Genomic DNA, 25956 nt, shown 5'->3' with positions numbered 1-25956 from the left:
CGTAGAAGTTATTTAAAGTCATTTTGTCCGTGTCAAGAGCGAAAATGTCAGCATAATCAATGCAAAGGTCAATTAATTTACTTTGAGCATGTTGAGGTATTTGATTTTTTAAAATTGAAATAAGTTTTTTCGTACGTTTGTCTTCTGTTTCTGTCTTGTTAATTGTATAAACATTATAGTTTGAAAGTTTTTCTGTCCGAATACTTTTTCTTTTCACATACTTTACATCATCCGTGGTGTTAATGACTTTAATTATTGGGTTACTGGAAATAACAATGCACCTAGCTGTGAAAACACCTTTTTCAATTTCCTGCGAGTCCACGAAAAGTGGCTCGGATGAATCTCCTAAATCAAAAAGTCTGAATATTTCACATCTTGGTGGAATGATACAACTGTCGCTTTCTGTTCCGTGCAGGATTGGTATCGCGACTTTTTCATTACCTACCCAAAATGAAATACTATTTCTTTCATAATCAATAATGCATTTGTTAATTTTCAGAAAATCTTTACCCAGTATGCCATCGGATGGAATATTAAAGTCTTCATTTACTACATGTAAAGTATGTTTAATAGAAAAGTTTGAAAAATTTAAATTTGCTGTAATTTTACCTAAAGTAGAAACTGAATTAGAAGTGACACCGGTAATGCTAATAATGTCGTTCGTATTTAATGAAATATTTCTGTCTAGACATGATATTTTTATTAAAGAAATGTCTGCTTGAGTGTCTACTAGGAAAGAACAAAATTTTTGTGACTCGTTAAGTTGTAATTCAACGAAATCAGATTAATTTAAATTTAAACAATAGATGCCTATTGGTGAGGGAAGTTCGCTTACTCGCTTAGTTCGTCCTCCCTCAGTGTTCGCCCCTGAGGGGCACTGGCGTTTAAAGCGCGAACGTTTGCGTTTCTACCTCTACCGTTGGACGATCTTGAATTGTTACCTCTATTGTTACTATTGTTTGAATTAGGATTTGTATTTGAACGCGTATTATTATTGTTATTCTGGTATCTATTTCCGTTATAATTCCTATATCTTTGATTATTGTTGCCGTTATAGTTACTATTGTATGAAAATGAACTGTTATTATTTCTATAACCAGTATAGCCGCGGTTTGGGTAAAAACCTCGATAACTACCACGTGAATTTCTGAATGTAATGTTACCACGTGATCGAAAAGCTAGAACCTGACGTTCAGTTACTTCGTTGTTTTGTTCTACAATTAATTTTGCTACCACGTCTTTCGTATCAGTAAATGCCGTTGAGGCTAAAATGGTTTTTACTAAATTGGATTTTGCATTTAATCGGCACACGTTAACAGTTCGTTCGACTGCCATTTCATGAGCTTTCGCTTGAGTGATCCCTTCAATAATAAGAGACCGCTCAAGCGAGTCAGCTAAATATTCAACTTTTTTGGCAAAATCTGTATAATTGTTACCGTTAACGTGCAACGCTGCAATTCTCCCTGCTACAACTTTCGAGTTGTCCGGTTTGATCCTATTACGTAGAGCTGTTTTAATTTCATTGACTGAAGTTACTTGTGTTGGGATTGCTTCACGGGCTTTACCCTCTAGTTTTGATTTTAAGAACGCTATGAAAGTATCAGTTAAATCTGCAGTAGCGAATTGTTCAAGTAATGCAATTTTGTCTATAAAAGAATCAAGTGCTAGAGGATCACCACTGTAGTTTTCTCTAATAGAATTAGCACATGTGTTAATGAAAATTCTCTTTTCCTCAGGTGTTGCCATGATTTGATTGTTAAGATCTGACTTTAAAGTAGAAGAAGTTGAAGTTAATATTTCACTATTTGAATCGTTAAGATTTGAAACTAAATTAGAAGTTAAATTTTTACTGGAAGAATCTTCGAAGCCTGGGAAATCTGCTGACAACGACAGTTTATTTTCCTGTTTGGTGACTTTTTCGGTCGAAGATGAAGTTAAACTTTCGTAGCTTGAGGCTGATTTATCGAAATCGGATTCTGAATCTGAAGTTTTTTGCACTTGCTTACCACTTCTAAGATTGTACATATGAAATTAATGAAGCACTTGTTTGAATGTTGAATTTATATTTGAAGCTGAAGTGTTGAGGGAAAAGAAAAAAAAAATTGTATAAAGGGAACTGATTTACAGGTGAATAGTCGCTAAAGAAATATTTAACAATTTATTAGAAGAATTAATTGAAACTGCAGTATACTTTTATGAAAAATCTGTAAAAAGTAATTGAATTCAAAATGGCTCAAAAGTATGTAAGTATTAATTGGTAAAAGTCTCAAAATGTAATCACGGACGCACGCTTTATTCAAAAAAATCTCAATTTGGGTTTTCACGGAATCACCGCACGTACTAAAAAAATTGAATTGGTTTTTAGCGATACCACCGCATATATCAAAAAAATTAATTGGTTTTTAAAGGAACCACCGCATGTATCAAAAAAATTTTAATTGGTTTTTAACGGGACCACCGCATATTTCAAAAAAAAATACTTGGTTTTTAACGGAACAACCGCATATATCGAAAAAGTTAATTGGTTTTTAACAAACCACCGTGTATATATAAAAAAATTCAATTGGTTTTTCCCAAACCACCGTAATATCAAAAATCCAACATTTATATTATATGCTATTGAAACAAGTATATTATATGAAAAGCGAACGCATTGCATTTTATTAATATTAATATTTTTTTTATACGTACATATATATGTTTAACGAAAAAACCGTAAGCAAAAAAAATTTTAAATACATACACATATATATACTTAATTGTCGCTGCTGCTAGTTTCCGTTACTGCTGCTGCTGCGCAGGCAGGTCTGAATCGCTGCTGGTGGTGGTGAAAAATGGCATTGTATTGGGTGGAGTGGTTTTTCGCGATCCGTTATGCGTGGCGTGGCGTGGCGTGATGTGAGTGCCGTTAGGTACAGGCCCGCTGGTATTACCAAGTTACTACTTTAATTTGGTCGATTAGATTTAGAAATTGCAGTTTTATGAAATTTGTAGTTTGGTTAAATTAGGTTTAGAAATTGCAGTTTTATTTAATTGTATTTAGAAGTTGTAGTTTTAATGGATTTGATTTAGAAAATTTGTTAAGTTTGCTTTAGAAATTGTAGTTACATATATTGAATTTGGTTTAGAATTGTAGCTTTATTAGAATTGTAGCTTGTGATTTAGAAAATTATTAAATTTGCTTTATTACTTGGTTAAATTAGATTTAGAAATTGGGGTTTTATTAAATTTGAATAGAAATTGTAGTTTTAATGATGTGATTTAGGAAATTGTTAAATTTGGTTTAGAAATTGTATTTTAGTTTATTTAATTTGATATTGAAAATTGTATTTTAGTTTTATTAAATTTGATGTTGAAAATTGTATTTTAGTTTTATTAAATTTGATATTAAACACCACGCATTTTATCCTTGCTTTCGCACACCACGCACATTATCTTTTCACCGCTAGCCAAAGACTGTCCTTATTTAAAAAAAAGCTTTCCACACTCACCACCAGTCCTTCGTCAAAAATCCGGTTGCCTGCTGAGGCTCCAGCCTCACGGTCGCCATGTAAAAACCTAGGTTAGGTTACCTGCGTGTCGGCCGCCAGATCCACATTTAATAAAAATACTGTAACGAATTTACTTGCAAATCCTCATATTTGCCCTTTTGCTAGGTTCGTATCGCTAAACTGTTGAATAAATAACTCCAATATTGAATAATAAAAAAATGGCCTTTATTAAAGTACTTCACAATAACACTTATACTTTGCAACTAGCTTGCTTAACAACCAAACTGATTGATAGTTCAAATGAAACTCTACTATTGGCCGCCAGATTGCGTGCTTAATCAATAACTGCTTGATAGCTCAACGCAAACTGAATTCCAGCGCCTCTACATTTGCTGCCTTATATTATACTCTCTGATTTCAACGTTCGCATCTTCTAGGCGATTCCAGAATGTACTAGTTGCCTTTAGCTCTCAAACTTCTCAGCTGTAACTACAATGGCACGATTTTATAGCTTTTCTCATTGCATACTTTCAGGAGTATCTCAGATATATGCATGTGTTTGTGCATTGGCTCTCCGCTGTTCGTATACGTACATGGTACATATGTGTAGACCAGTGTGTTCCATTTCATAGGCACGCGTGCCAAATTTTTCTCTTCTGCTTTCATACGTATAGTACGATAACTGCGCTGCTTTCACACACATATTACCAATCAGTATGAAGCAGTGTTGCCAATACTTACTATCTCGCTGTGATCGCGGAAGGGTTTTTCTCCTCATTCAATGCGCAACTTTCGAGCAGACAAGTCGTGATAAGTCGCATTAAAAATGTTTAATATGAACTGGGAGGTAGATTTTTTAGTTGTTGATAATAGAAAGAGATGAGCAAAATGCATGGTGTGGCATAAAGAAATTGCGCGTGCAACAAAATTTTTTGTCAAACGCCATTATCATACATGCCATGCTAATGAATTTTATGAGCTCAGTAGTAAGGAGAGGGAAAATTTTGTTCTACGGCTCAAGAGCAAGTTGAACCTAATTGGTCCCAATAATGAAGGGAACAGGAGTAAGGAAATTAAGGCAGCATCTTATATGGTCGCTATAACTTTAGCAAAAAAATGCCGCCCATATTCAGACGGAATATTTTTTAAAGACCTCTGTAAAGATATTTTTCAATTATTTGGCAAAGAAGGAGAAGAGTTTGGAAAATTATTTGATAAGATTTCACTTTCGAAGCAAAGTATGATTCGCAGAACGGAAAAAGTAAGTAGGTATATTTATTCCAGTGTTATGAAGAAATTGCAGGATAGCTTATATTTTTCTATATGTCTGGACGAAACTACCGACATTTTAAGTACAAGCCAACTTGCAATTTATGTGAAGACAGTAAATAAAAATTTTGAAATTCATGAGGATTTTCTATGTCTCGTTTCAATGCACAGCCACGTGAATGGTAAAACCTTATGGGAAGCAGTAAATACCCAAGTATTCAATAACGTGGATAAAAATAAATTGAGTGCAGTATGCACTGACGGTGCTAAGGTTATGACCGGGAGGGATAAAGGGTTTGTTGGGTTTTTACGAAAAAATAATGTTAATGTTCCTGCGTTCCATTGCGTAATACTTCAACACGCTTTATTTTCGAAGCATCTTAATATGATGAATGCAATGGACTTTGCAATAAAAGTAATTAATAGAATAAAGGGAGGACACAACGCATTGACGAACAGAAAATTTTAAGAATTTTTGGCAGAGGTTGAAGCAGATTACGGAGATCTGCTTTTGTTTACTAACGTTCGCTGGCTAAGTCGCGGGCGAAGTTTGCAACGACTTTTTGATTTACGGGAAGAAGTTATTCAATTTTTGCAACAAAGCCTAGCAGAAAACTGCGCAGAAATGATTTCACACTTGAAAAACTACGAATTCATATATGACTTAGCTTTTCTTAGTGATATATCACTCATGTTGAATGAATTTAATCTCATTTTACAAGGTAAAAACAAACATATTTTTGATCTGGTTTCTGCAACAAATCAATTGGGTCATAAGCTCAGACTGTTAAAAAATGAAATTCTTAACAAAAGTTTTACATTTTTACCAAGGACATCAAAAGTATTTGCGGAACTTCCAATTCAAAATAAATTAACAGAGTTTGTAGAAATTATTGATACCTTGATTAAAAAATTTTCTGAAAAATTTATTGATTTCCATATTATCAAAAATGCAATAGATCTTCACGACAATCCATTAACATGCAATATTGAAAATTACAGTCAAGAAATTCAACAAGAGCTGAAAATTTTGCAAGCCGATCCATCACTGCCCTTTGGCACAGGACTAAAGTTTTGGGAAAAAGTAAGCGATGTGTCTTATTCAAAAATAAGGTCTGAAATACTAAAACTATATTCAATGTTTGGTGCCACGTATAATTGCGAAGTCCTTTTTTCTTTTTTAAAAATAGTTAAGTCTAAATATAGACATAATTTAATGGATAACCACTTAGAAGATATCTTAAGAATTAATAGATACGAAAATGATATAAATATTGAAGAACTTGCAATGAATTAAAAAATATTCAAATAAGAATTAATTTTTTATTTTCCTTAATTGCAAAAAATTAATTTTACGAATTTAGTTCCTTAAAGTAAACAAAAAAATATTGAGGGAAAATTCACATTTAATTTTTTTTAATCTCTAAAAGTGAATTTTTTTAGTTTTTATATTTGAAACTGTCTTTAAACTTCGGTAAATATTTATTTCTTTATTATTAACTTGTTGTTGTTTTTTTGTTGATTCTCAAAGCTAAAAATAACAAAAAAAATTTTCGGTAACATCAATTTGGCTTTTCATACATAGAGTAAGTTCGGGTAATAAGGAATACATACTTTTTCACCAATAACTTCACTTTCACTTTTTTGCACCCGCCATTTCCAAGACTTTTTACAATGGGCGCATTCCAAATCGCAACTGTTGGACCCGTTCTACAAACAGTTTAGCTATACGTCAAATTGCAACATATAAAAATCCCTTTTCAAAATTAAAATATTAGGTAAATATCAATTAATTAAAGTACTTAAAATGGGTAAGTGGCTATTAATCAATACAATTTCACCATTACTACTAATATTTAAAAGTCCATTTTTCCTTCCACAATTAAACCATGAATTTTTTCGATTGCAATACGTTGGCAACATTGATTTTTTAGACGCGTGAGCGACTTGTTCTCTTCAGTCTCTCATTGTCCAGCAGAACCGCAATATGTGATTGTATATGTTTTGGCTGTAGCTGGTGTAGACGCAATTATTGTTTCGTTTATGTAGATAAATAATGATTGAATTATTGATGTGAATTCGCGTCACTGCTTAGCATCGGCTTAGAGATAGCTAGTTTTGCTAATATTCGTAACACTGCCCTCCACCTAAGTCTGATCGTCCCGATCAGACAAATCTCCCGATCTAAACGCCGCTAGCATCTTCAGATGTACCACTTTTCTACTCCGTGGTTTCCCAGTGGTTTGTATGCGGTGGATGGTGTCACTGATCTTCTTCACAACTTTGTACGGGCCTTCCCAACTGCACCGATATTTGGATGGAACACCTTTGCGCAGGTGAGGGTTGTATAGCAGTACCAAATCTCCCTCCCGGAAACCTTCCGAATTATTTTCCTTGTCGTACCTGTGTTTCATCTTACTACTAATTATCCTGGATCGTTCCCTCGCACTCTGTTGCTTGGCCAATGAACTACTTCGTAGAGCTTGCACTTGACGAATTGGCTTCGCATAATCAGTATCGTTCCCACGTTTCACAACAGTAGTGCGCTCCGGCTTGAAACTACCCTCGCATTCTTTCTCGGAAATTCGTTGCTTCGTTTTCCTGCGTCTTTTAGGTTTTGCCAATGCCAGTGTTTCTCTCGCAGGTACTTTTGATTTTGCTTTATTTGGCCAATTCGACCTATTAACCTTTGCCTTTGACTTCCGTGGTTTTTGTCGAGTCTTCTCCACCAGTACTCGATTACTACTGAATCCTCTCTGCAAACTGAAGTTAATTGGTATATCCTGGTTCTTATAACGCATCACCCTTTTCTACATATCGATCTTGATGTCATGGTCAACTAAGAAGTCCATTCCCAATATGACTTCCTCAACGATCTTCGCCACAACGATGTTGTGTAGAACCGTGACCTTACCAATCAAGACTTCACATATCACTTCTCCCTGGACTTGGTTATACTCGCCAGTGACCGTACGCAACCTTGCTCCAGGTAACGGTTTTACTCTCCTGTTGACCAAGTCAGATCGGATCAAGGAATGAGATCCGCCCGTATCTACAGACAGTGCACGCTCCTTGCCATCCAGCTTTCCTTCGACGGCAAGACTGCTCGATTTACTTCCAATTTGCGACACAGATATCACAGGACATTCAATAGCCGGGGCAAGTTTTCGTTCTTTACATCCGACACGCTCTTGCTCATTTCCTCCAGCTTTGCATTTACGGCCACCCACATTGTTGGAACTATTAGGACCAAGATCGCAATGACGTGCAATGTGACCGGGCTTCCCGCATTTGAAGCATTTGATAACTCTTTCACTCGGCTTTTGCGATCCTTTCAGCGCCTCCAATATTGCGTCTACCCACTCTGGCCTTTCCACTTCCACGCGATGAGCTTTGTATGCTGGTTTACTCAAAAGCGACGCTGTTTCTTGAGTCAGTGCATGGGATACCGTTTCTGCGAATGTGGGTTTTGGGTTTGCATATGTCGCTCGCTTCGTTTCTACGTCCCGTATGCCATTTATAAAACTCTGGATTTTTACCCTCTCGGTGTATTCCACGGGTGCATCCGCATTTGCGAGATGAGCCAACCTTTCAATATCTGAAGCACACTCCTGCAATGTCTCATTTGCTTTTTGGTAGCGGTTTTGCAACTCAATTTGGAATATCTGTTTTCTATGCTCGCTTCCATAACGTCGTTCTACAGCAGCCATCAATGCTTCATAACTGTTACTTTCGTACTCTGGAATCGTCTGTAAGATTTCGGCAGCTGGTCCTTTCAATGCTACGAAGAGTGCAGCAACTTTATCTTCAGCATTCCAGTTGTTCACTGTTGCGGTCTTCTCAAATTGTAGCTTAAAGACCTGGAAAGGAACAGAACCATCAAAGGATGGTGTTTTTACCTTTGGATTACTCGCTGAAATTGCTGGACGATTTAGTTGTAACTGCTCGATACGTCCTCTCAAAGCATCCACCTCGGCCTCGACTTTATCCTGTCGACCACTGAAGCCTGCATGAAACTGGGTTAGTTTTTCTTCCATATGCGCTTCCAGTTTAGATGATATACGGACTTCCTGTTCCTCTAGTTGTGTGGAGATCTGAGATGATATCTGTGCTGAAATTTGTGCTGACATTTCCGAAATACGCGTTTCTTGTGCTTCAATCTTTGATGTTATACGGTTCTCCTGGGATTCCAGTTGAGATGCCAGTTGAGATGTTATTTCTGTCTTGCGATTCCAGTTGGGATGCCAATTGTGACGACATGTTGGTAGATATTTGTGATGACATTTCGGACTTTTGGATATTGCAGCCAATATTATGTTCAGGGGGGCTACTCTGTTCTGCGATTCGAAAACGAATTCGATGCGATTGTCAAATCCGAGTCAATAAGCAAATGGTACTCTGTATTGCTATAGCATTGCTAACAGTGTTGCCTTTTTGCTGTTTGCGTATTTTCCTGTGTGGGTTGGCATTACTGCTAGAAGATGTCAAAGAATGTAAGAACAAAACAAATAAAGTAAAAAAAATAAACAATTGCATGTTGCGATTAGGAACGCGTTCAATTCGGCTTTTGTTTTAAATTAATCACCCATATTACGGTTGTCAATATCAAGTCAATATGTTCAAAAATAGTGTCGACGCTCATGAAATGGTATCGGCGTTGTCAATGTCGATAACTATTGACAGCTGTTGATGCTTTTTTGGTATTGACTACAACAATATTGATATTCTATTGACGCGTGTCAACATAAAATCTGTCAACACAGTTTTTGGTGACGACAAGCGCTCAATTAAATATTCTGCTGTAAAAATTTGGTAAAATAATTCTGAATTATACCTTTTTACACACTTTATTTGTTTAGCTTTTATTTAATTTAGGAAAATGGATAAAAAAATGAAAATAACAAATAGAAATTATTGTTGTTCGCTTCGCTACTTTCATTGATGGATGGACGATTTTCTCCAGAACGAATTTGAAAGCTTCTTTGCTTAGCCGAAAATAATCAACAAATCTGAAATAAATTAAACATAAACATGAAAGGTGGTTGAATCAATTTAGCAAACATCTAACAATTCGATTATATTTTCCATTAGTACACACCGCTCTAGGATGTAGAATCGTTTTTGGTGTACTAATGGGAAATTTAATCATCCACTATATCTTCACAAAAGTTTAGAAAGAAGTTCTTTATATTTAGCGTGTAATTTTCGCTTGTGCACTAATAGAAATTGCAATGAGCAGTTATGGTACTCACTTCGTATCTGGCAAATTGAATATTTGAGATCTTTGGCGCATTTCGCTTCTTCTGAGGAGCAACATCTCCTTCCTCTCCTCATCGCTTGAGCTCGAACTTTCGTAAAAAAACATCTTTAAATCTTTAAACAAAACTTAAACACTTTTTATGCACAACAAATTGTAAATAAACAATTGTCAAAAGTATAAGGATCGTAGTTTTGCTTTGAAATTATCGATAACACGTCAACGTCAATACATTGACGAAGTAAATACCAGAATTGTATTGACGCGACGTTGATATTGATACGACGTGATGTTGATATTGATACGAAGCGACAGTTGACGTTGACAACCATAATAGGGGTGAATAGTTGCAATAAAGATTTAAAAGTGTATAAAATGGATTCAGTGGCACTGTGGGATGGCACAAACGAGGAGCGCATTGAAAGACGAATTATTCGTGATAGCTCCAATATAATGAACCTTAGTGATAATAGGTATGCAAAATCTATGAATTTGTAAGTTTGTGACCTATAGAAAGTTTATTTTTTGTGTTTAGTTTTGTTCAAAATTTCCGCCTGAATAAGGACGCATTTTTATATGTGCTAGATAGCATAAACGCCGAACTCAAGAGCCCAAAAAGGTCAACCGCAGTTCCAAACATTTTAAAGTTGTCGAGCACATTGAAGTTTCTTGGCCAGGGGGCGTATCAACACTTGATTGGTCAAGATCGCCACACGGCGAAATAAAATATATGAATTGTTCAATTATTTTTGTTCATGTATTTTGAAATAGTTTTTACATACACATATGTATACAAATGTACGTGAATTTAAACATGTTTGATGTAAAAAAATGAATACAAAACATAAAAATATTAAATTAAAATAAATTCGCACATGTTCACATATACACTTATGGCATTAAAAGGTACATTTTTTTTTAACTTTTTAATTTTCATTTTTTAATGTAAATACATACATATATGTATGTATGGTTCAAATTAAAAGGTACAATATTTTTTCATTTTTTAACGTAATATATATATGTAAATATATTTAGTTAAATTAAACATAAAATCATTCAATTAAATCAAAATTAAATTCACTTCAATAAATTTACGTCATTAAATTAAATAAACCGTACTGACTTTTTCATTCAACATTGTACACATTATCACATACGTTTATACAATCTTATATTATATATTTATACAGTCTTTTATATTCATTTGGTTAATTATTTGGTAATTAATATTAAATTTAGCATCATTTTTGTAAAATCACATATTTTTTTATAAATAGGTACGGTCTTATTAGTATATATACATAGTGAAACAACACCTCTTTTGGTTTACTGTGCCTGTCGCTTTGAGCTAGAGATCAACTCGTTGGTACTTGCTTCAACAGCTAGGACCTCCTTTTGTAGTTCTAGTTTGGTTAGCTTCATCTTCATTTTTTATTGTCTGCTGTTTGCTGGTAAAGGGACCTTTCTTTCTCCAGCTTTAGTCGGCATTCTTGTAGCTCTCAGTTTTTGGTAAAAACTTACATTTTTTTTGCCGCGCGACTGAGTTTTGTTGTAGGAAGACAGATTCGAATTTACAGAGCAATTCACATTCGCTTTCGCAATACAGAGTGTACGCAATTCGAAAGGGAAAAATGAATGCGAAAGGGAAAAAGCAAATCCGAAAATGTCAAATGTCAGTTGCGATAGTTGAGTTACAGAGTGTCGATAAGGCAAATGCGAAAAAATTTCCATTCGCATCGCAATACAGAGTAGCCCCCCAGGTCTGTGTTCGCCATTGTCTGGGGTGTTTCATTTTTCTCTTCAATTTTTGCTGTTGTCTCGTCCCCATCAGAATAAAAGACATACTCGTCCACATCAATTCCTTCTGCTTCCATTGCCTCTCGTAGCCGTGCCTGAAGTTCGAGTTTAACGCCGCTTGTATTCAATCCACGGCTCTACAACTCCTTCTTTAGTTGCTGGATCTTCAATTCACTGAACTTTGCCATGTCCTTGTTGTCCTCTGGAATTTATTCAACAATTCGTCTTCTGACACCAATTGTAACGAATTTACTTGCAAATCCTCTTATTTGCCCTTTTGCTAGGTTCGTATCGCTAAACTGTTGAATAAATAACTCCAATATTGAATAATGGAAAAATGGCCTTTATTAAAGTACTTCACAATAACACTTATACTTTGCAACTAGCTTGCTTAACAACCAAGCTGTTTGATAGTTCAAATGAAACTCTACTATTGGCCGCCAGATTGCGTGCGTAATCAATAACTGCTTGATAGCTCAACTCAAACTGAATTCCAGCGCCTCTACATTTGTTGCCTTATATTATACTCTCTGATTTCAACGTTCGCATCTTCTAGGCGCTTCCAGAATGTATTAGTTGCCTTTAGCTCTCAAACTTCTCAGCTGTAACTACAATGGCACGATTTTATAGCTTTTCTCATTGCATACTTTCAGGAGTATCTCAGATATATGCATGTGTTTGTGCATTGACTCTCCGCTGTTCGTATACGTACATGGTATATATGTGTAGACGCAATTATTGTTTCGTTTATGTAGATACATAATGATTGAATTATTGATGTGAATTCGCGTCACTGCTTAGCATCGGCTTAGAGATAGCAGCAGTTTTTGGTTGCCAAGAATACATTAATTGTGGTGCAATATATAAAAATGCCGATGGCAGTATTGCCATTCGTTATTTTTATATTTCATTTATATTGTTACGAATATTAGCAAAACTAAGGGGTGCTGCTATCTCTAGGCCGATGCTAAGCAGTGACGTGAATTCACATCAATAATTCAATCATTATGTATCTACATAAACGAAACAATAATTGCGTCTACACATATGTACCATGTACGTATACGAGTAGCGGAGAGTCAATGCACAAACACATGGATATATCTGAGATACTCCTGAAAGTATGCAATGAGAAAAGCTATAAAATCGTGCAATTGTAGTTACAGCTGAGAAGTTTGAGAGCTGATGGCAACTAGTAGATTCTGGAAGCGCCTAGAAGATGCGAACGTTGAAATCAGAGAGTATATAAGGCAGCAATTGTAGAGGCGCTGGAATTCAGTTTGATTTGAACTATCAAGCAGTTTCGATTAAGACGCTATCTAGTGAGCCATAGCAGTATTATTTTGAGAGTGAGTTTCATTTGAGCTATCAATCAGTTTGGTTATTAAGCAAGCTATTCGTTGCAAAGTATAAGTGTTATTGTGAAGTACTTTAATAAAGGCCATTTTTCCATTATTCAATATTGGAGTTATTTATTCAACAATTTAGCGAAACGAACGTTAGCAGAAGATTGCAAATAAGGGGAATTGCAGTAAATTCGTAACAATTGGTGTCAGAAGAGGAATTGTTGAATAAATTCCAGAGGACAACAAGAACATGGCAAAGTTAAGTGAATTGAAGATCCAGAAACTGAAGGAGTTGGAGAGCCGTGGATTGAATACAACCGGCATTAAACTCGAACTTCAGGTACGACTAAGAGAGGCAATGGAATTAGAAGGAATTGATGTGGAAGAGTATGACTTTCATCTTGATGGCGATGAGAAAAAAAAAATTGGAGGAGAAAAATGAAACACCGCAGACAATGGCGAACACAGACCTGAACATGATATTGGCTGCAATATCGGCACAAATGTCCGAAATGTCATCACAAATATCTACCAACATGTCATCACAATTGGAATCACAAGAGACACGTATAACATCCAAGATGGAAACTCAACTGGAAGAACAGAAAACGTATATGTCATCACAGATGGAATCACAGGAGACACGTACAGCATCTCAACTGGAATCGCAGGAGAACCGTATAACATCGAAGATTGAAGCACAAGAGGCACGAATGTCCGAAATGTCGGCACAAATATCAGCGCAGATCTCTGCACAACTGGAAGAGCAAGAAGGACATATTTCTTCGAAGATGGAGGCGCAAGACACAAAAATTTTGCAACTTGAGAACAAAATCGATGCCGAGATTGAAACATTGAGAGGTCGTACACAGGAGTTGCAACTATTTCGCCCAGTTGTTTCAGCAAGCAATACGAAGGGAAAAACTCCATCTTTTTACGGCTCTGTTCCTTTCCAGGTGTTTAAGATTCAGTTTGAGAAGACTGCAGCAGGGAACAACTGCAGTGAGGAAAATAAAGTTGCTGCACTATTCATGGCGTTGAAAGGGCCTGCAGCTGAGATTTTACAAACCATTCCAGAGGGCGAACGGAACTGTTATGAAGCATTAATGGGCGCTCTAGAGAGACGATACGGAACTGAGCATAGGAGACAGATATACCAAATGGAGTTGCTGAACCGCTTCCAGAGGCCTGGTGAAACATTGCAAGAGTTTGCGTCGGATATTGAAAGGCTAGCACATTTAGCGAATGTGGACGCACCCGTGGAATACACTGAAAGGGTAAAGATTCAGAGCTTTATAAACGGCATACGGAACGCTGAAACAAAGCGAGCTACATACGCAAACCCAAAGCCAACATTCGCAGAAACGGTGTCACAAGCTCTTATTCAGGAAACAGCGTCGCTTCTGTGTAAGCCAGTTTTCAAAGCACGCCGTGTGGAAGTAGAAAGGCCAGAGTGGGTAGACGCAATATTGGAGGCGCTGAAAGGATCGCAAAAGCGGAGTGAAAAAGTTATCAAATGCTCCAAATGCTTCAAATGCGGGAAGTCCGGTCACATTGCACGTCATTGCGATCTTGGTCCTAATAGTTCCAACAATGTGGGTGGCCGTAAATGCAAAGCTGGAGGAGATGAGCAAGAGCGAGTAAGAGGTAGAGATCGAGAGCTAGATCCAGCTATTGAATGCCCTGTGATATCTGTGTTGCAAATTGGTAGAAAATCGAGCAGTCTCACCGTCAGAGGGAATGTGGATGGTAAAGAACATGTACTGACTGTAGATACGGGCGCATCTCATTCCTTGATTCAATCTGATTTGGTCTACAGGAGAGTAAAGTCATTACCTGGAGCGAGGTTGCGTACGGTCACTGGCGAGTATACCCAAGTCCGGGGAGAAGTGATCTGTGAAGTCTTAATTGGGAAGGTCATGGTTTTACACAAATTCGTTGTGGCGGAGATCGTTGATGAAGTCATATTGGGAGTGGACTTCTTGGTTGACCATGACATCAAGATCGATATGCAGAAAAGGGTGATGCGTTACAAGAACCAGGATATACCACTTAACTTCAGTTTGCAGAAAGGATTCAGTAGTAATCGAGTACTGGTGGAGAAGACTCGACAAAAACCACGGAAGTCAAAGGCAAAGGTTAATAGGTCGAATGGGCCAAATAAAGCAAAATCAAAAGTACCTGCGAGAGAAACACTGGCATTGGCAAAACCTAAAAGATGCAGGAAAACGAAGCAACGAATTTCCGAGAACGAATGCGAGGGTAGTTCAAGCCGGAGCGCACTACTGTTGTGAAACGTGGGAACGATACTGATTATGCGAAGCCAATCCGTCAAGTGCAAGCTCTACGAAGTAGTTCATTGGCCAAGCAACAGAGTGCGAGGTAACGATCCAGGATAATTAGTAGTAAGATGAAACACAGGTACGACAAGGAAAATAATTCGGAAGGTTTCCGGGAGGGAGATTTGGTACTGCTATACAACCCTCACCGGCGGAAAGGTGTTCCATCCAAATATCGGTGCAGTTGGGAAGGCCCGTACCAGAATTGTGAAGACGATCAGTAATGTCATCTACCGCACACAAGCAATTGGGAAATCACGAAATAGAAGAGTGGTACATTTGGCGATGCTAGCAGCGTTTAGATCGAGAGATTGGTCTGATCTGGACGATCGGACTTAGGTGGAGGGCGGTGCTACGAATATTAGCAAACCTAAGCGGTGCTGCTATCTCTAGGCCGATGCTAAGCAGTGACGTGAATTCACATCAATAATTTAATCATTATGTATCTACATAAACGAAACAATAATTGCGTCTACACATATGTACCATGTACGTATACGAGCAGCGGAGAGTCAATGCACAAACACATGCATATATCTGAGATACTCCTGAAAGTATGCAATGAGAAAAGCTATAAAATCGTGCAATTGTAGTTACAGCTGAGAAGTTTGAGAGCTGATGGCAACTAGTAGATTCTGGAAGCGCCTAGAAGATGCGAACGTTGAAATCAGAGAGTATATAAGGCAGCAATTGTAGAGGCGCTGGAATTCAGTTTGATTTGAACTATCAAGCAGTTTCGATTAAGACGCTATCTAGTGAGCCATAGCAGTATTATTTTGAGAGTGAGTTTCATTTGAGCTATCAATCAGTTTGGTTATTAAGCAAGCTATTCGTTGCAAAGTATAAGTGTTATTGTGAAGTACTTTAATAAAGGCCATTTTTCCATTATTCAATATTGGAGTTATTTATTCAACAATTTAGCGATACGAACGTTAGCAGAAGATTGCAAATAAGGGGAATTGCAGTAAATTCGTTACAATATGAAACATACTTTGCATACTGTCTTATACATTGTATTACAATAGCTGACTAATTCAAATACGATTGAACATGTTTCTTACTCTTTCTTACAGAGTGCACCATTCACAATGACACATCTTGCATTGTCAGCAATGGCGTTGCCAAATGTGTCGCTATGTATTAAAAAAGGGAATTTTTTCACTACAAGTGTTACGAAAATTAAACTTTTCCGAATTACATGTAAATTTTACTCCAGTGGTGAATTACCTTCAAGCGATTTGATTCTTTACTTTTCTATAACTTACAAGTTCTCTTTTTAAAATGTTACGCCAAACATTTGTACTACAAGTCTTGTTCGAAACAATCAAGTGTGGCAACTACATGCGAGAGAAGAAATTGAGAATGAGCTGAGCTGCACCTGAAAGAATTGAGAAACAGTTTTGTGACTGTATGTATAAGTTAATGATCATTGTTGGCTTCTTGGCTATATTAAAGAAATAGGCACCTACTGTAACTGTTCTTACTCATTAAATTGTAAATCAGTATGCAATGAATTTTTCTATTGTATGTTTTGAAAGACTTGAATTGAGATCGTTTAATAAAAAATAAGTTTTTATTTTAAAATATAATCTTTTTTATTTGGCGCCCAACGTGGGGATGCCATAAATTTAAACCAATATAAAAGGATCATAGATCCTTGGCGAACTGGCAGCTAAATACCTCAATAAACGATTCCCGTAAGGAAGAGGAATTTTAAAATTACCAACTAAAGATTAATTCTTCAATCAACAATTCCTATAAGGAAAAGGAATTTTTAACTCATCAAAGCTAATCAGCTCAACAAAGGATTCTCATAAGGAGGAGGAATTTTTTCAACATTCATACCAACAATTTTCAAATTTGATAATTAAATCGGATGTCCTAGAAGTCAATGTGGTCATATCGAATCGTTCCCGAGATTGTCGGTTAGTACCTTAATGTCGCTTGCTACCGGAACGTACCGGATCTACATATATCCGGCAAAGGAACATCAGGATCGATAATACTCCCTTCAATCTTTGGGGAGTGTCATTATCTCTACAAGAATAAGAAGAATACATTCAATTGTTTTATCATCTACGAAGTCCACGACATGAACTATGTGGCTGTAGGTGTATTCAGATAGTGTCACGTTATGTGAAAAACCGGAGAAACTATAGCTATTTATTTTGGAGCAAAGCTTACCTGTCGAAGGGCCCGGATCCGTTGTAATTTTTGTGCAGTCGTCTGTGTAAGAATTATGGCTAGACCAATAGATATGTAGAAATTTAACAAAGTTGACTCCTTCAGTTGGGGACTCATTTTTAAATTTCACAGACACATATGTACTATTTTTATGGTTAGCGGTCTGTAATTCGGAAAATAATTGACTATTCATAACGAAATTTGATACAATTATGTATTACCAAAACAAGATTTCTGTTAAAAATGTGCAAAAAGGGTTAAACACAAACTTTTATTGATAGTGTAAAAAAGTCGAAAAAATGGTTCGGTAAAATTTGAAAAGCAACATCTACAGGAAATGTACGATTTAAATTTGCAAAACTGATAACCCATATATGAGCTAGACCTCAACTCCAACTTTGTTGCTCAAGCTGGCAGCTGAGCATATTGTAACGAATTTAGGAAAATTCCGCTTATTTGAAACCTGCTAACGTTCGGATCGCTAAACTATTGAATAAATCACTCAAATATTCAGTATTGCAAACTGGTCTTTATTTAGATTACTTCGGGAGTAGTACTTCACAATTATACTTCAGAACCAATAGCGTGTGGAAGCAGAGGTAGAGGGCGGCCCCCACTCCGTTGGAAGGACCAGGTGGAAAACGATTTAAACTCCCTTGGTGTGACCAATTGGCGCCGGTTGGCGGAGCGAAGGAGCGACTGGCGCGCCTTGTTGGACGGCCATAACCGTTTAGACGGTTAAGCGCCAACTAAGTAAGTAAGTAATAGCGTGCTTAAATCAAAAATGCTTACTGATTGTTCAGCTTGCGCTGCTTTTATACTCTCCGTTGCTTCGTTCGCATATTTCTTCAAAGGTCTAGACGTTTCACCTTCTAGAACTCTTGTATATTTTGCTAGGTAATTAGTTATATGAGTACATGCATATTTATAGTTTATAACCATATGCGTGTGCATGTGTGAGTAACTACTCGGGCTGATGACCACATCTGTGTGTGTGAGATAGCTCTTCGTCGCCTTCTACATATGTAAGTGTTGCTAGCTTTAATGTGTACATGTACATAAGAGTGGCTGCTTCATGTTTTTGTTGTTGTGTTATTATTTACTAACAGTTTAGTGATGCTAATATTCGTCACAATACAATCATATAATAAAACATTGACTCCTTGTCAAATTTAAAGCTTTCAACATCTGGCATAGTTGCCAAAGCGTATATCCCCAACTCTACCACAGCCGGATTAGGGGTTTACTTACTTTACTATTTCTCTCCTTCTGTGAGCTCTGTAAAAAGTGTTTCCCATTTTATTACAAGAAAACTTATTTACTTAAACAATTGCAAGTGCTGAATATAATCACTTAATTTCTTCAAACAGGTCGCCGGTCGCAAAGGCTTCCCACATGTCATTTACGCTCGCATTTGGCGTTGGCCAGATTTACATAAAAACGAACTGAAACATGTTAAATATTGCGCATACGCTTTTGATCTCAAATGCGATTCCGTGTGCGTTAATCCGTATCATTATGAACGTGTTGTGTCACCTGGCATTGATTTATCCGGATTAAGTTTGCAATCTGGACCAAGTCGTTTAGTTAAGGATGAATACTCGGCTGGTCCGTTAGTGGGCGGCATGGATATTGATGGGAATGACATTGGCACCATACAACATCACCCATCACAATTAGTTGGTCCGGGCTATGGATATCCACAGGGACCAGGTATGATTATATTTTTATCTATTTGAACTATATTTGTAAGCGTGAACACATTTGTCAAATGAAAAAGTTCGAGTCACTTTTCAAATATATGTATTATTGTTGAGAAAAGTCGAATTGTACATAATTAGTCGTTGAAAAGGTGATCATTTGATAAGTTTCATATCGTCTGCTAAAAGTGCAAACCTGCTAAGTACCAAATTCCAAAAAAGGCTTTTTGATGCAGTTTGATAGAGCAGGAGCTTTTGGATCAGCCAGGCATAAAAGTAGTAACATCAGTTATTGGGCACGCGCAAAGTAAATCAACTTTATGATGAGTACGCTTCCTATGCATTTAATAAAAATTTTAAAAAGTTGTTTGCCTGCCATCTAACAATCCTTTTTATCTTGGTTAGCAGATTTGCACTCTAAGCCGGCCGTATAAAATTTGAATTTTTGAAAATATTCTCTAACAAAATTTATTAAGGGAGTTCAGGATTTTGTGCAAGCGGTCATTGCACTGCAAACTTCCGTAGCATATTTTTTACAGTACATTAACAAAATACACGTCCTCGGCTATGCATTTGCTACGTCATTGCAAAAAAGCAACATCAAACCCCCTTAAGGAAGTTCAGGATTTTGTGCAAATGGTCTAGCATCATTGCACTGCAAACTTCCGTGGCATATTTTTTACAGTACATTAACAAAATACACGTTCTCGGCTATGCATTTGCTACGTCATTGCAAAAAGCAACATCAAACCCCCTTAAGGAAGTTCAGGATTTTGTGCAAATGGTCTAGCATCATTGCTAAGCAAACATTTGTGGCATATTGTTTACAATGCACTAACCTTTATTTGCTATAGCAGCGTTTAACATCCAATACCAAAATTCTGAACTGCCTTATTGTTTATTGTTTTAGTATTTAGTATAGCAAATCATCAACTGTCAAAACAAAACAAAAAGTGCAAAGAAAAAATTTAATATGAAAATTAATTGCTCACGATCCGTAGCTTGTATTTGCTATAGCAACGTTTCCAACGTATACACAAAATTCTGAACTCCGTTATTGTGATCTGTTATTTAATGCACCAGTTAATGTATTCCATTGCACATTTTTATACTCAGCTGAGCAGAGCTCACAGAGTATATTAATTTTGTTCGCATAACGGTACCCCGTAACGGCATAAACTAATCGAGATAGATATACACTTCTATATATCAAAATGATCTGGGTGAAAAAGAAATTCATTTAGCCATGTCCGTCTGTCCGTGGACACGATAACTTGAGTAAATTTTGAGGTATCTTAATGAAATTTGGTTGGGCTCTCATCTCAGATCGCTATTTAAAATGAACGAAATCGGACTATAACCACGCCCAGTTTTTCGAAATTTTCGTTATGGTGCGATAATTCATTACCAAAGACGGATACAGCGATGAAACTTGGTAGGTGGGCTGACCTTATGACGCAGAATAGAAAATTAGAAAAAATTTTGGACAATGGGCCTGGCACCCACTTTTAAAAGATGGTAATTTAAAAGTTTTGCAAGCTGTAATTTGGCAGCCGTTGAAGATTCACAATGAAATTTGGCAGGAACGTTACTTCTATTACTATATGTGTGCTAAATAAAAATTAGCAAAATCGGATGACGAACACGCCCACTTAAAAAAAAAATTTTGTTTAAGTCAAATTTTAACAAAAAATTTAATATCTTTACAGTATATAAGTAAATTATGTCAACATTCAACTCCAGTAACGATATGGTACAACAAAATACAAAACCAAAAGAAAATTTCAAAATGGGCGTGGCTCCGCCCTTCTTCATTTAATTTGTATAGAATATTTTCAATGTCATAAGTCGAACAAAAATTTACCAATCCTTGTGAAATTTGGTAAGAGCATAGCTTCTATGACGATAACTGCTTTCTTTGAAAATGGGCGAAATCGGTTGAAGACACGCCCAGTTTTTATACACAGTCGAACGTCTGTCCTTCCGCTCGGCCGTTAACACGATAACTGGAGCAAAAATCGATATATCTTTACTAAAATTAGTTCACGTACTTATCTGAACTCACTTTATCTTGGTGTTAAAAATGGGCGAAGTCATTGCCGCCCACTTTTTCGATATCGAACATTTCGAAAAACGAAAAAATGCCATTATTCTATACCAAATACAAAAAAAGGGATGAAAAATAGTGATTGGATTGGTTTTTTGACGCAAAATACAACTTTGGAAAAAAACTTTGTAAAATGGGTGTGACATCTACCATATTAAGTAGAAGAAAATCAAAAAGTTCCGCAAGGCGAAATCGAAAGCCTTTGGAATCATGGCAGGAATACTGTTGGTGGTATTACATATATAAATAAATTAGCGGCAGCCGACAGATGATGTTCTGGGTCACCCTGGTCCACATTTTGGTCGATATCTCGAAAACGTCTTCACATATACAATTAAGGGCCACTCCCTTTTAAAACCCTCATTAATACCTTTAATTTGATACCCATATCGTACAAACACATTCTGGAGTCACCCCTGTTTATGGCGATAACTCCATTTGATACCAATGTCCTATAAACACCAGGGTTACCCTAGGTTCATTTTCCTACATGGTGATTTTCCCTTATTTGAGAAAGGATGAAGGAGAATCGTTTCAAAAAACGTCACCCTTGCTCTACAATTTCGGACTCATAATTAAGAGCGCTTCGAAAATATTTCAGGGGTGATTTAAAAAAAAAAAATATAAAGAAATGCGTTCAAATTTAACCAAATTTACATATTTAAAAAAAAAAAATTCAAATAAAACGAATTGATAGCTGAAGAAAGATAGAAAAGGCAAGTTGCTCCACTTTTTAGTATTACCATTTGTATGTATCCATGAAACAGACAATTTTGTGTCCAAAGCTCTCAGCTGAGTATGTAATGTTCGGTTACACCCGAACTTAGCCTTCCTTACTTGTTTCTTAATATATTGTTCTTTGTTTGTTAATGTAATTTTTGTTTATTTGGTAAATTTTTCTTTCTTTTTTTTTATAAACTTTAATTTTATCTTCAGTTCCTGACTCCATGGGTGCTATGTTTGTTGCTGGTCGTACAATACCAAAAATTGAACCAGGTGATGGTAGCGGCATGCCACGGGGTGCTTGGATGGCGCCGCCACCACCACGGTTGGGTCAGACACAGCCATTACCGCAAACACAACCACAGCCAACGCAACAGCAAACGCAGCAAACACAACAACGTGTGGCTCAAGCTTCACAACATCCGCTTTGTAAGCTCATTAGTTATTTTATGATTTTAATTTCTTAATTTATATATTACTGCATACATAGATGTCTGTACATCGTTTTTAAAGGGTTTTATTTAGATTGACTTGACAGGCTGGCCGGCCGCACGGTCGTTGTGAACGAATTTTGTAATTAGAATTTAAGTAACTTCCCGATAAGCTACAAGCTTGAAACTTGGAATATAGTTCAGAACCCAATGACAATGCAATAATAAGAAAAAAACTCCGATAGGTGGCGCATGATCCAAATATTTCAAAAAATCGTATTTGTGGTCCGATTTGGTTCATATTTGGAACACATAATACATACATGAATAGAAAGCGACCGTTGAAGAAAAATTGCCGCTAGGTGGCGCAAGGATCGATATATTCAAAAAAAAATCGTATTTGCTGTAACATACAGTTTACAAACAAATACATATTTGCAGTTGAAAACACGAAATTAGCAAGAGAAATTTTTAGAAAATTTCATAAACTACATTCGTTTATTATTTTCGAAAATGTAAAAGGCAAATTTCATGAGTTATGTAACTCTTGGTGTAACTGAAACTATACAAATTTATCTCAAAAACGTTGTCGAAAATTCGATTATATAATTATACCTAGTTCAGATTTTTTTTAGTATACAGCTTACTTAGTATATTCGGATTAAACATAAAAATTTCTCTAATATCAATAACATACAAATTTAAGAACAATACATTAGAGGGTAGTTCTAAATTAAATTACGAGCCTCCACAATTATGAAAGAAACTAAATGCTTTCTGCCAGGGACGGAAAATAATAATTATTTTTTTTTCGGAGTCGAGAAAGTCCTGGTCAAAAAATTGTCCTAGGTGAAAATGTTTGAGTTCCCAGGTATCCCCATAGCAATATCATGTCGAATCATGCATCCTTTTTATTTTTCGAACTTTTTCCATAAAAGTTCACATATAAAAGTAAAATCTGTATTTTTATTTTTTGAGTCCGATAGATCTAGTTAAACTCGGACTTTTAAAAATAAAAGTCTGGAAATAAAAGCTAATTCCGGACTTTTATTTTATAAGGTCAAAATAAAAGTCCCGCTTAATAAAAAAGAAACGGCTTTTATTTTGGCCTTAAAAATAAAAGTCCGGATTTAACTTTTATTTTTAAAAGTCCGAGTTTAACTAGTTCTATCGGACTCAAAAAATAAAAATCCGAAAATAATTTTTATCTTGATCCAAATTTATTTAAAGTCCAAAATTAATAGTTTTGCAAGGACTTATATAATAAAAGTTTCAGCCTCTGCTTTCTGCTTGTATTGATTTATAATGTTTTGTGTTCTTGTCAGAACTTTTATTTGTATTTTGACATATTTGATGTATTGAGATAAGCTTATAAAATTTCAACAGCAGCGAGTAATTAATAAGTTGATGCCCGAAAGCTCTTTAACCATTGTTAACTATTAGACGTGTTTTTTTACACGCGTATACGTTTACGTTTGCGCGTCAAAAAACGCTTATCCTCGCTTAGATAATGCTTAGGATACCCATCTAGCGGCAGTGGTTAAACAACTAGCTACAGCAGAGGGTGTACCGAAAAGCGGAGACACAACCCTCTGATGGCCATAGTGTATAACATATAGCTGAATCAGTTGCGATGAATTGTGGACACGCACTATTTTAAGACGTAATGCATATAATTAGTGTAGAGGTGAAACATAGACACATATTTCAGTTACATCTGAGTATAATGCGTATTGAAATTTAGTAGTACTAATTTTTTGCGCAGCAATTTCAAAGGTGTATTTAAAGTTTGACGCTTAGCAGTCCATATAAAGTTTAAGCGTAAACGTCTATAGATGTAAAAAAAAACACAGCTATTATTATTAATACCTATATGACACTATTTTATTTAGTCTTGGATTCCAAGCTAGAAAAAACCATCAGAAAGCGAAACCACTATTCCCTCAAAATTAGTAAGTTTTACATGTTTTTGCTTATGTTTAAACTCAATTTTTTCATTAAACTTTTTTAACATTAAAAACAACGCAAATAATGCGGGAAAATTTTTTCGGTCTCTGATGGTTCACTTTTTTACAGGAAAGTTGATTTTAGTTGTGTTTTTATGCACGAAATTTTCAAACTAAAAACAAAATTTTTATTTATCAGAAAAAATAAAGAAAAAACGGCCGAATGTCAAAAAAACCTATCGAAATACAAGCTGGCTCGTTAGTTTTTAATGGACTAGATTGTATTTCTAAACGGGTTTTCCTTGGTTTTTTTAAATATAGTTTACAGACTTACACCAGTGTTGAAACCGTATTAGAAGGGAGGGCGACAAAAAATATAAGAGAAAATACATACAAATAAAGTAGTGTCATGGTAACACATTTTTTTTTATCGATAATCGTTAAATTATGATCAGCTATTTTCGCTAAATAATTTAAGAACATTTAAAAGTTAATGGGTATGATGCCATTTTTTTCACCATCAACATCTCATGCCGAAAATCGTACGTTAAAATCTCGCCGTTTCGCGTCATTAAAAGACAACTTACTACACGAACCCGTGTTGTGTTTTACGATTCAGAATCGAAATTCTTTTTTTTTTAAATCCACGTACACCACCATTAGGGATGCAACATCGATGTTCTCACAAAAAATATCGGTCTAAACATCGATGGTTTTCCGATGTTTTCATTTTAAATCCAACAACCGATATAAAGTATTACCAGAAGTTTCTTTTTAACTTTGAAAGTACGGGCTTTTCCATACTAGCTCGCGTTACACGAAAACAGGGTTTGAATGGAAAAGCCTATTGGTGTAACGCAAATATCGGTGTAAAATTATCAATACTTACAAGCCAATGGGTTTAAAAACAACACACACATTCTTAATAAAATAGGAACGTTTTTAAATACATATGTATTTTTAGGAATTTCCTTCAAGGAACTTTAACATTAATTGCACTCATCAATATGATTATGATGCATAGGTACAAATGTTACTTGTTTAATTACATAAAAAGTTTTGAGATCGAGTTTAGGAAAATAAGCTTTGACAATCTACTTCCCAAAAGCCTATTCCTATAGTGAGTGACGGTTGGTGTAACAGGAGACGAAAGGTACATATAAACTTCAGTTTCACCAGCATTTTTCGACAGACTATGAGTCATGTTTCATGTTCTTGCGAGTCAATTGTGTGTGATACTCCAGATGTCAAATTCGGAGTCATCAATATCAGATCCATCAGATATTTCTCAATTAGCTACAGGTTCTCTGTATTCGCGCACATATTTATTTAAATAGTTAATTACTTTGGCTTTGGCCAAAGC

General features: G+C 36.0%; 2 protein-coding genes across 3 annotated transcripts in view; one reads left to right on the top strand and one right to left on the bottom strand.

Annotated features, from left to right (window-relative positions):
* Positions 1–25956, bottom strand: part of LOC137235618 (uncharacterized) — a 200563-nt gene that overhangs the window by 114585 nt on the left and 60022 nt on the right. The gene's annotated exons all lie outside the window — the stretch shown is intronic.
* Med (Smad/Smad4 homolog Medea) overlaps positions 1–25956 on the top strand; it is an 85648-nt gene that overhangs the window by 45607 nt on the left and 14085 nt on the right. The window contains exons 3-4 of one of the 2 annotated variants that reach the window (XM_067758511.1): positions 19057–19399; positions 22430–22645. In XM_067758511.1, the coding sequence (XP_067614612.1) occupies positions 19057–19399; positions 22430–22645 (559 nt within the window). The remainder of the gene's footprint in view (positions 1–19056; positions 19400–22429; positions 22646–25956) is intronic. The other variant, XM_067758512.1, reaches the window with a different exon arrangement.

Source organism: Eurosta solidaginis, chromosome 1 (genome assembly GCF_040869045.1).
Source record: "Eurosta solidaginis isolate ZX-2024a chromosome 1, ASM4086904v1, whole genome shotgun sequence".
NCBI classification, from domain to species: domain Eukaryota; kingdom Metazoa; phylum Arthropoda; class Insecta; order Diptera; family Tephritidae; genus Eurosta; species Eurosta solidaginis.
The sequence above is the reverse complement of the archived record's forward strand: the minus strand, read 5'-3'. Positions and strand labels throughout refer to the sequence as shown.